Below are 12796 nucleotides of genomic sequence, written 5' to 3'. Positions count from 1 at the left end.
AAAGTTTAGTCTATTTTTTTTTCTATTAACACAATATTTCCAACAATTTCAAAGTTTTGGGAAAAATCAACAAATTCGCCGGTCATATTATTACATAGAAGGAGTCCAATATGATAATGTTCAAACCGAACTGAAATAACCAAACCGAAATTAAAAAAACCGAACTGAACCGAACTTATTTCAGTTTGGTTTCGATTACTACTTTTACGAACCCAAAACCGAATAACCGAACCGAACCTGCCAAGAGTCATGCTAGTATTGTAAATAGTTAAGTTAAAGCAAAATCCAAGAGTCAAGAAGAAAACCCTCCACTCGAATTTCAACTGTGTGTATGCACGGAAGAAAAGGATGCTGCGAGCTCCGACTCCAACCAGTCATTCAAATCAAGCCACACCAGAAATGGAGCAGCCGCCGCCGCCGCCGCCGCCGCCCCAGTTGAGGTCTTCTTCTTCCTCAGTTTTCAGAAGCCACCACCATCACTTTCATCCTTCTCGACCTGCCATCCTTGATCTCTTCAACCTCTACTTAGGACTGGTAATCTACCTTTAATTTCATATTTGCCCCCTTTTTTGAACAAATATCCCCCAAATTTGTTGCCTTTCTCTATTGCCTTTTTTCCCATTGTAAAGTTCAATCCGGCCAATTCACTGTTTCTCGCAGAAAAATTCTGGGCAAAAATCAGATGATTCTATTAGAGAACCTCCGTAAGTGTTGTCTTTTCTTTCTGACATGTAAAATTTGGCTGTAGTTTGAAGCACTATTTTGCGCATGAACTAAATATTTTTCATTGTTTATGAGTTTTATAAGCTTAACAGCTTAACTATATACATCTGTCTCCATATTATCTTAGGTAAAGGCAAGAAGTGGTGGGGGTGGGGGGAAGGTCTAATTACCACAGCTATTTAAATGAAAAAACTAGCTTATTTGATGCAGGCTATATATTATGCTTTCTTAGTCTTTCATGATTCCTTTTTATGAATTGGGGTTTGTTGGACTTGGTCCTCCATATATTCGGCATCTTATGCACCAAACATTTTATTTATTATCTTCCAGTCATATTTCATGTCACCGATTCATGAACACAGCAAAGAGGAATTGGAGGTGAGACTGAAGACATGGCAACATTAAGGTTTACCTTTTGGAGTTGCACAATGGCTTTACTAATTATCGGAGAAGAATAGGTTTATTATACCTGCAATCAACATCATTTCTTGCTTCTATTTAAGAAGAGGACAAAAAGAAATTGAGATTTTTGGTTTTTACGCATCTATGTCTCTCCAGTAGGGCTGTGCACGGATCGGATCGGATCGGATTTAGCATATTTCGGATTCGGATTTCGGATTTCGGATTCTGAAAAGGCCAATCCGAATCCGATCCGAATTAACATTGGATCGGATCGGATTTGAAACTTTGGATCGGATAAATTTTCGGATTGTCGGATCGGATTGTCAATTTTCAGAACTTGTTCGAAGTACATAAACAAATATTTCAGAACTTGAAATATGTGTTGTTGTTTTAACTTTGAACTTCGAAATTAAGTACTTAACATTGTTACATGTACTGAATGTAAACCAAACTGAAGTACATAACTGAGTACACAACTGACTGAACTGAATGTTCAATTTACAGTACAAAATGATTTAAACTGAATGTTCAATTTACAGTACACAACTGACTGAACTGAGTACTCATAAAAATTAATAATGCAACTGAGTTCAAAAATGCACAGCCCTAGTAACAATGTTCGAACTTAACAAAACAAAACAACAATCTGAAATTTACACAACTGGACAGTAAACCAAACTGAAGACCCCAAAACAAAACACAATCAATTGTCTTTCAAACCATATTTTCATAGCAAAATAAAACAAACCAAACTACTAAAGTCCCAACAGTTCTTTAACATATTACACATAACAAAAGAGTTCCAAGTTCCAAGTTTTGGGAAGCCGCAACAGTCAACACAAACCAGCAACTAGGCCAAATGTAGCTCTCAATCTCAGATTCTCAGTAGGACTGTGAGACCAGTTAAAAATCTGCAATTTCAAACAATACAAAGAGCATTTTCAGAGAAAGAAAAAGACAGCTCATGGTCCAGAAATACCTGTATAATACAAAGAGCTTGTATAATGAAATACCTGAGAGCAAGTGTATAATGAATCAATACAAAGAGCATTTTCAGAGCAAGTGTATAATGAAATACTTGAGCTTGTACAACAAATGGAAAATCACTATATGTCGACAATGCAAGGCTCTCTTCCCGTATTCATAAATTCTGTATAATAAGATAGTAACACAAGAAATTAGTTTAGAAGTAATCTAAATAAACAAACAAATAAAGTATACATTAAACACAAGTAATAAGATAGGCTTACCAGCTTCAAGTTGTTCAAGATTATCTAAATCTTCTTCAATTTTAATCGGAGTTGTTGATTCATTACGAAGCCAATCTTGGACACACACAAGAGCTTGAACCAATCTAGGAGTCAATGAACTCCTAAATGGATCAAGTATGCGTCCGCCGGTGCTAAAGGCTGATTCTGAGGCAACACTAGAAATCGGAATGGCTAGCACATCACGTGCCATCTCAGCAAGAGTGAGAAATCTAGGTGAGTTCAACTTCCACCACCCCAAAATGTTAAACTTTTCATGGTCTTCCTCAACATCTTCACCCAAATATTTATCTAACTCCGTTTTAGAATCAACTCCGCCACATTTCTTATGCTTCTTTAAATCTAGCATGAATTTTGAGAGCAATGATGAAGAAGATGGAGAAGATGGACCAGAACATGGAGAAGATGGACCAGAACATGGAGAAGATGGACATGAACCAGAACCACCATTTTTCATTGCATACACATTAAACAAAGTATCCATGTATGTTTTCACATCCTCTTGTATTTTCAGACCTACTGTTTCTCCAAACATAGAACCAAGTGCAAATGAAAGAGTATTAAACTTATGGCGTGGATCAAGCACACATGAGATAAAAATCATTTTGTTCATCTTATGTGGATCCCCTCAATACTTGTCAAATTTTTCTTTCATATTCTTTGCCATTTCTCTCAAGAAAGCATCTTCATTTTGCATCAACTCTTTCAAAGAAGAATCAACAACACATATTTCAAGAAAGTGCTCATTAGACGTAATATAAAGTGTACCTGATACTTTCAAGGTGAGTTCATAAAAAATTTCCAGAAACTTCACAATACGTCTTACACTATCCCAATCACTACTTAAAAGTGGACCTGCAGGTTGTCCATCCTCACAAATGCAGTTAGAAATACATGACATCAAACCATAATCAATATCACAATACTTTGTAAAGGCTTCCTCATAAACTGTAGCAACCTTCAACATCAAATATGTGGAGTTCCACCTAGTAGGAACATCCAAGCACAATGATTTTTTAGAAGTTATCCTATCAAGATCACAACATTCTTTAAACTTTTTCCATCTTGCGGGAGATTGTCTAATGTACCTAACAGCTTGTCTTATTCGTTCAACAGACACACTCCCATCTCTCAACCCATCTTGAACAACTAGATTGATGATGTGAGCCATACATCTCACATGGACATGCTTACCTTCTATCAAGTTAGTGTTCCATCTAGTAAATTGCTTGGATAACTCTCTAACCATCACATCATTAGAACTCGCATTATCAACTGTCACAGTAAATACTTTATCCACTCCCCATTCAAGTAAACACTTTGCAATACCACTAGCTAAATCTTGACCTTTATGACTAGTAATTGGACAAAAATTCAATATCCTTTTATGTAATTTCCAATTATTGTCAATGTAATGGGCTGTAACACACATATAATTAATTCTTTGAATTGAAGTCCATGTATCAGTAGTAATACATATTCTCTGTTTTGATTCTTTAAGAATAGACTTCAAAGCAAGTCTCTCTTCATGATAAATCTCAAGACAATCCCTAGTCATAGTAGTACGAGATGGAATATGAAATAAAGGTTGAAGACTTCTAACAAAGTCTCTAAATCCATCTTTTTCAACAGAAATAAAAGGAAGTTCATCTTTAATAATCATACGAGCTAAAGCCCTCCTACATGCCTCTTGATCAAATTTCCAAGGGATAACTGAAACATCACCTGTTAGACCTTGCGGCTGAAAACCTAATGTTGTCTGGCTACCTTCTGCCTTGTAGGGATTGGTCGGACATTTGGGAATATGCAATAACAAATTGCTTGTGCCGCTATGCTTAGTATCAGCTACATATTCTTCTGAACAAAACTTGCACCTCGCTTTTTTCACACCCTCAGAATCAGTGAACTTGTTGAAGTAGCGCCAAGCCATTGATCTTTCTTTAACCATTTTTCTTTTCTTCGAACCAGGTTCAGATTCAATGTTATTGGTTGTTGAATCTGAATCAGTTGAAGCATTACTTTCACCAACTGTTTCAACAATTTGAAGTTCATTCACTGTCTCTGTTTCGTTTTCCATCTACCAAAGGTCCAAAATAAACAAACAAAACTAAATAAAATCAGAAATAGATGTTGTAATAGAAAAAAACCTAAATAAAATCAGAAATAGATGTTGTAATAAAATCAGAATAGAAAATGAAAGAGATAAAAAACAGAACATAAAGACAAATCGATACATACATAAAAATTGAAAAAACAGTATGAACCAATAGTAACTAATAGTGAAGAAGAAGATTACTTTACTGGCTTGGGACTTCGAGAGAACTTGGAGTTCACTACTTCACTGGCTTGAGAGTTGAGACTTCGAGACTGAGAGGACTGACTACTGAGTCACTGAGATAAAGAGTGAAGAAGAAGAGAGGCGGAACCGCGGAAGCTAAGGCGACTGAACTCTGAACTTCAGTGGCTTGAAGGGGCAACTGGCAACAATGAACTCTGTAGAGTGAACTGTGAAGTGAAGGTGAACTGTGACTGTGAGTGTGAAGTGGTGAACTAGTGTAAGTGAAGAGAGGCGGAAAAGAAGAACTGAAGAAGCATCAAGCTTCAAGCATCGATATAACCTAGGAAATAGGAATAGTATTTAGGGTAGTATAGTACTATTACTATATTATACTTAACTTAACCGGGTTAAGTTATTTAACCCTAAAATTTTAGGGTAGTATAGTATTTAACTATTTATATATAGGCCCATATAATTTCGGATTTCGGATCGGATCAGATTAAAATCATGCCAATCCGAATCCAATCCGAAAATCCGAAATTTTATAAAACATAATCCGTATCCAATCCGAAAATCCAAAATCCGAAAATCCGAAATAGATTATGTCGAATCGGATTTCGGATATCCGATCCAAATGTACAGCCCTACTCTCCAGGATAAACTAAATGGAACGGGTTCTAAAGTTACGGTTTAGGGGCGTTTTGGGAATTTGAAACTAGTTAACTCTTTCCTTTTCTTGTTTGGGTTTTGGGTTTTGGGGGGACTGAATCCCATACTTACCTAATTCATCAACCATTCTGTTTTCATGGCAAGAGTACACAACATTATTTTTATTTCAGATGTTTAATCTTAGAAGCAAGTACAGATACTTAAATCTATAAATCTAGTAGAATCAGCAGGTGAGATTAAAATGTTGCTTCAAAAGTGAAAGAAGCAGCAGTCTTCGTACTTGAGGAGTCAAGTGCTTAGATGATTTACTCATGTTTCATCTCATTGGATCTGACATTAAGCAATCATATATGTGGAACTTGAAGTTTCTTTTTAAAAGATAAGAAAGTAGAAGATGAAAAATACTGCGATGTTATTTGATTGTATGGCAGACCATTTATACAGATATGTACAGCAGATGCAGCAACAAGATAAACTTGAAAAAGATAATACCTATCAGAAAAGAGCCTAAATAGGAGGAGAGAGTTACAACAAATTCCTAAAGATCAGTAACTATATAATAGATTTCTATAGTAGTAAGGAATCCTAGAGTAAGCAGTAATCAGCCGTTATTACGCCCCCGCAAGTTGGTGGTGTCAACAACACCCAACTTGGAAAATTGCTTGACAAACGAGCCTCTTGGAAGTGGTTTAGTAATTATATTTGCCACTTGATCAGCCGAGTGAAGGTGTTGAACTTCGATTTCCTTGTTTTGAACTTGTTCACGAACAAAGTGAAAGTCAATAGCAATATGCTTCATACGACTATGAAACACCGAGTTGGCGCAAATGTAGGTGGTACTGACATTGTCACAAAAGATCTAAGGAGTGGCTGATATACGGAAGCGAAGCTCATTGAGTAAACTTCTTAGCCAATTGGTCTCAGAGACAGCCCGATATTCTACTTCTGTGGAGGAACGGGAAACAAATCTTTGCTTCTTAGAGGACTATGATATCGGAGAGCTGCCAAGGTAAACAACATAACCTGTAGTGGAGGTTCGATCAAGAGGATCTCCAGCCCAGTCAGAATCCGAGTAGACTAGAAGACCGATGGTCACGTTCTTTAGCAATTCGGAGACCAAACGAAGATGTCTGGTGAAGATACCGAAGGAGATGCTTCATGGCTGTCCAATGAGATATTAAGGGTTGGTGCATGGACTGTGAGAGTTTGCTAACATCAAAAGCAATGTCCGGACGTGTAAAGGAATGATAATGAAGTTTACCAATTATCCGCCGATATAGAGAGCCATCTACTAGAGAATCTTCAGCAGATTCTGGGAAAACAACAGTAAAAACCATTGGCGTTGGAACACCCTTGCAATTGTGCATATTAACTTCCTGTAATAGATCTGTTATGTATTTTTGTTGAGACAACAAAAGACCACCTGGATAAGAAAAGACTTCAACACCAAGGAAATAATGATGTGGACCAAGATCCTTTAGTGAGAATCGGGTTGCAGGTTTTACAATAATGTTTTGAACACCACGAATTTGATTGCCCGTAACAATTATGTCATCAACATAAACTAGTATATAAGTAGTAAACTCAGAATTATGCATGATGAACAATGATGAATCAGATTGGGATTTAATAAATCCCGAAGTAAGAAAATAATTTTTGAGTTCAGTGTACCAGGCCCTTGGAGCTTGTTTAAGGCCATATATAGCTTTGTGCAGCTTGCAAACATGTGTAGGATGTGTAAAAGCTTCGAAACCAGGTGGTTGACACATATAGACCTCCTCGTCAAGACGACCTTGCAGGAAGGCATTATTGATATCGAGTTGACGGATGGGCCAACTCTGTTGTGTCGCAATTGCAAGAACGAGTCGAACAGTTGCGTGCTTTACCACAGGACTAAAAGTACATTGAAAATCAAGGCCAGGTCGTTGTGTGAACCCTTTGGCAACTAGGCGAGCTTTATACTTGTCAACAGAACCATCAGGATGATATTTAACTCGAAAAAGTCACTTACAATCCACCACATTTTTCGAAGGATCACATACCAGATCCTATGTCCGGTTCCGAACTAAGGCTTCAAATTCATTTTTCATAGCTTCATTGCCGGTGTGGGACTTGTTGAGCTTGCTTAAAGGTTCTAGGTATGGAGGAAGTGGTTTGAACAACAGTGTGAAATTGTTTGGGCTTAAGGCTGTTGGTTTTAGACCGAGTAATCATATGATGAGTGGATGTCAATGTAGAGTCAGAGGCAACATGGAAGGTTGTGAGGCGATGGAAAGTGGGGCAGGTGGCGAGGAAAAAGGTTGTATCATAGGGTTCTGGGTCAAAGGTCTAGTGGACTTATTTTGGCGCTGGTAAGTGATTATTGTGGATTGAGGCTGAGCGTTTAAATAGGGAGAAGGGTGAACTGGTGAGGCAGAACGATTTGGTTGAGGGGAATCATGGCTGGCAATTGAGTTTGGGGTGGCAAGAGGAGGGGGCAGAAAAGATGTTGGAGAAGGAGAGGAAGTGTTAGATAAGTGAGAAACCGAATTACCTGAGATGGTGGCACCTGTTGGGGCAGAAGAAATGAGTGAGTGAGTGTCCACAGGCTGTTGTACATTCTGAGTAGGAAGCTCATAACAGACATTTGAACTCAAAGTATTATCCAATTGTGGTTGTTCAGTTGAACAAATCTCCCAAGATACATTTTTTATTGAGTGTAATTTTCAAATGGGAAAAAATATTTTCAAATGGGAACTGATTTTCCAGAAGTAAGGCATCACGTGATAAATAAATTTTGAAAGTTAAAGGATCAAAACATTGATGGCAGTAATGTTTATTTGAAAATCCTAAATAAACACATGGTGTCGAACGAGGCTCTAATTTATTTTTGGCATATGATTTGAGCCATGGATAACACAAGCATCCAGATACTTCAATAGAGTCATACTTGGGCATAGTTTGAAATAAAATTTCAAAGGGGCTCTTATGCTGAAGATTGGGTGTAGTGAGCCTGTTTATTAAGATAAACAGCTTGTTGACAGGCAAAATTCCAAAAGTGTGAGGGTAAAGATGCTTGGTGCAACAAGGTTCTAGCAGTTTCAATAACATGTCGGTGTCGTTTTTCGACTAGGGCAACTCTTTGCGGAGTATACGATGGTGACATTAAGTGTTCTATGCCATGTGTTTTGAGATAGGACTGTAAACATTGAAATTCACCACCACCGTCGGTGTAAAGAGATTGAATTTTGGTGTTGAATTTGCGTTCAAACAATGGACGCAAAGTTTGAAAAACTTCAAGCGTTTCATTTTTTGATTTCAAAGTGAACGACCACATGTATTTTGAAAATTGGTCGACAAATAACACATAATATCTTCTTTTATCAATTGACAAAATCGGAGACAGACCCCATAAATCGCTATAAAGGATTTGAGTGGCTTGTTACTTTGTAATGAATTTTCGGAAAAATCAACCAGTGCATTTTATTTGAATAACAGGAATTACAAATGGAACTAGCTTTAGGATCTGAAACAGGAAGGGAAAAATTATTCAAGATAGTATTTAAAATGCGACGACTAGGATGACCTAAATGCCGATGCCACAGGTGAATTGGAACAACCACATTGCATTGAGGAGGACGATGTGCACAACCCGGTGGCCACTCGTACAACCCATCTTTGTTCTGCCCGTGAAATAGAGATGCCCCCGTACTCAGATCCTTCACAAGATAATGAACAAGAAAGAATTCAATGGATGAATGATTATCACGACAAAACTTAGAAACAGAAATAAGGTTACTTTTTATGGCAGGAGAACATAAGGTATTGAGAAGTTTAAAATTATGATTTGAAGCACTTATTTAAGAGTTACCAGTATGGGATATTGGTATGGTGTTACCATTGCCCATAGTTATCTCTTCGGTGCCGTGGTAATCATGTACCGTGGTTAGGCTTTGAGCATCAAATGCAATATGATGAGTGGCTCCGCTGTCCACGATCCACGGGGTCTGTTGAGGAGAAAAACGAGCAGCAAAGTTTGCCCGAGCTTGCAGATGATCATGTGACTGCAATCTGCATACTCTAGCAGAATGACCTACACGATCACATAGTTGGCAGCGAAGGTTTTTGTCAAAGGGCTGCTGCTGGTTGTTTCTTCGGGGGCGCCATGGTTGTGTTTGCCATTGCTGATTGTTGGCAGGTGCATTTGGACCTGGACGGCGATTGTTGGAGTTAGGATTATTACCCTGACGAGGAGGAGTTGGTGTAGTCTTTTGTGCTACAGCAGCGGTAATAGGTGTGGATAACGGCTTCTTGTCTTCCTCGTGCTTTAGGAAAAGCTCATGATCCAGAAGCTTTTCATAAAGCTCTTCATAGGAAATTGTAGAATCCCGAGCACGAATGGCAGCAGAGAGTTCGCGAAATTCAGATCCGAGTCCACTAAGTATTTTGACGATGAGTTCGGTGTTTGATACAGGGGCACCAGCAGTTGCAAGTTCATCATAGATCGATCGAACTTGATGAAGATAATCGGTGACCGGACGAGAGTCTTTAGTGAGGCGAGCCAATCGATCTCGCAAGCTGAAAATTCTTGTTTGAGATTTGTTCGCATACGCAATATGCAAAGCATCCCAGGCAGCTTTGGGGGAGACTACAACCGCAACAGTAGGGGCAAGTGTAGGATCAACAGAGGCCAAGATAGTATTTTAAATTAACTGTTCTTGGCGATACCAGGGAACAAATGCAGGGTTATCCACATCTTGATTGTTTTGAGAGATGGTGCGTGTAAGGGCAGGGATGGAGCCATCGAGATGCCCATAGAGATTGTGGCCACGCATAAGCATTGAAACTTGAGCTTTCCACAGATAGTGACTGCCAGTTAATTTTTTGGGCAGTTGCATAAGGGGATTGAATTGGACAATAGTAATGGCGTTGTTGACTCCATCAGCATTTGTCACAAAAATATTGGCGGCCATTTGAGTGGTTGGGCTAGTAAGCAGGAAAAAAAAATAGAGGATCGACTCGTGGGAGTTTAGTGTCGCTCTGATACCATAAAAGAGAAGAAAGTAGAAGATAGAAAATACTGCGATGTTATTTGATCGTATGGCAGACCATTTATACAGATATGTACAACAGATGCAGCAACAAGATAAACTTGAAAAAGATAATACCTATCAGAAAAGAGCCTAAATAGGAGGAGAGAGTTACAACAAATTCCTAAAGATCAGTAACTACAAAATAGAATTCTACAGTAGTAAGGAATCCTAGAGTAAGTCAGCCGTTATTACTTTTAAGCATGAAAGGACAGGATTCTTTTTAATTTTGTGAAAAAAAATGTGATGACTATAGGCTTATGAAGTTATGTTTTGTCGCACTTGGTAACTGGCATAATGTGATCTTTAATTATCCTTCTCTTCTCTTTTCAACTTCCAAACCTGTGCATATCTGCTCTATGATGCCAAAAGTCTTATAATTGATTGCACTGATTAAAAAAGAAAGGAAGTCTTATGATTGATTGCTTATGCAAGCATTATACAGGAACAAGACACAAAAGCGAGTAACTGCTCTTAACAGAGAGCTTCCTCCACGAAATGAGCAATTTGTCTTAGATTTTGGACAGCTGCAGAGCCAATTTGCTGTAAGTTTTTTCACTTGGAAAATAATTGCTCCGTTAGATACTTACGTCTTTTATCTTCTATGTGTTACATCTGATAAAATCTGTGTCTTACATGTTATCCCAGGACCAGGAACAACTGCGTGCGGTGGCAGAATCTGTTCTTATTTCTCTGGTTATTCAGTGCAGCAGTCACGCACCTCATGCAGAATTTCTTCTCTTCGCCATATGCAGTTTGTCTAGTATAGGATACATAAACTGGGATACCTTCTTGCCTTCTCTTCTTTCCTCAGTTTCATCTACGGAGATATCCGCAAGTCAGGGCAATCAGCCATCTGGTGCGGTCTCTTCTGCTAATTTAACACAGTCTGGATTGCTTCCATCTTCCGCCGCAGTAGCGAGTACCTCTAATTTTCATTCATCAAATCCTGCATCTCCTTTGCCTACTGTCCATGGTATTGGGTCCCCTGTTCAGTCCACAGCTGAACCATCATCTTCTGCTGCTTTGTCTCCCATGAAGTCTTCTGATATTAATGGCACTAGCCAACAGTCCATCGCAAAAGTGAATTTGTTGACAAGGGATAGTGCTGCAAGCAGTCTGCGACAGATATGTTGCAAAATTATTTTAAGTGGTCTAGATTCTAGTCTTAAGCCAGGAACACATGCCGAAGTTTTCCACCATATGTTGAACTGGTTGATTTATTGGGACCAAAAGTTACATGGTGTTGATGAATTTGATAGTGCAAAATATTGGAAACCAGATAAGGCCCTAATTGAGTGGCTACACAGCTGTTTAGATGTTATTTGGTTGCTGGTAGAGAATGATAAATGCCGCATACCGTTTTATGAACTTCTCCGGAGTGGGTTGCAGTTTTTAGAAAACATCCCAGATGATGAAGCTCTGTTCACACTTATTTTGGAGATCCATCGGAGGCGAGATATGATGGCTATGCATATGCAAATGTTGGATCAACACCTTCACTGCCCTACATTTGGGACCCCTCGACTTCTGCCTCAAGCCACTGCAAATTCGTCCGGTGAAGCAGTTACTAATATGAGATATTCACCAATTACATATCCTAGTGTGCTTGGGGAACCACTGCATGGAGAGGTATGTATATGTGATATCTTATTAGAAACATGTTAAAATACTGTGTAGAGGCTTACTGATAAAAATGTGAATAGAAAAAAAGAAATGTTTATAGGGAATCTGTTTGCTTGAGAATGAAGGAGCAGGTGAGACATCTTCCAGACTGAAAGAACATTTTAACATCAATTTTCAGCAGTCCTCTTAGTCTCCTTAACATCAACAATAATATATGTTCTATCTATGATAGAAAATTCATATACAACTTTGTTTTCTGCCAGTCTTTAGTCGAAGAAGGATAGTAGCGTTCTAATGTGCTTCAATTATTTTTGACAAAATGGTTTTGGTCCCTATGATATCAAAAAGAAAAAAAAAGAAGAAATTCTAGAACATCACTGTAGTGCAATGAAAGTAACAAACCATCGGCTACTAGACAAAGAAATAGTTTGGGTTGGACATACATCAGAATGAATAGTCATAAACGGAGTTGTGCTTCTATTCACACGCATCACAGGACAAAGATTCAAATCGAGTCCTTGAAAACAAATCGGGTTATAACTTCTTCAAAACAAAGAATGATGGGTGTCCTAACTGTCTATGCTGTTATATTATTTCTTGGTTGACATCCTTATTTTCCCCAAAAAAGGCTTGACTAGTGTTTTGAGTCACATCTAATATATACAAGTCATCACGCAATCTACCATTGCCAATCCTTTTCCCCGTTTGAAGATCCTGAAAAATACAATGATCGGGAAAGAACTCGATTTTGCAATTTAGAG

The 12796-nt window shown here is 38.3% G+C and overlaps 1 protein-coding gene across 1 annotated transcript in view; it reads left to right on the top strand.

The window, feature by feature from the left end:
• Window positions 1-294: 294 nt before the first annotated feature.
• The window catches only part of LOC107812017 (mediator of RNA polymerase II transcription subunit 23), a 33912-nt gene continuing 21410 nt past the window's right edge, over window positions 295-12796 (top strand). Inside the window, exons 1-4 of the mRNA XM_075253987.1 lie at window positions 295-534; window positions 661-704; window positions 10855-10954; window positions 11058-12041. Of these exons, the coding sequence (XP_075110088.1) occupies window positions 349-534; window positions 661-704; window positions 10855-10954; window positions 11058-12041 (1314 nt within the window). The 5' untranslated portion in view covers window positions 295-348. The remainder of the gene's footprint in view (window positions 535-660; window positions 705-10854; window positions 10955-11057; window positions 12042-12796) is intronic.

The sequence above is a fragment of the Nicotiana tabacum genome, chromosome 1 (genome assembly GCF_000715075.1).
Source record: "Nicotiana tabacum cultivar K326 chromosome 1, ASM71507v2, whole genome shotgun sequence".
NCBI lineage: Eukaryota > Viridiplantae > Streptophyta > Magnoliopsida > Solanales > Solanaceae > Nicotiana > Nicotiana tabacum.
Note: the sequence above shows the minus strand (reverse complement) of the source record. Positions and strands in the feature narration are given on the sequence as shown.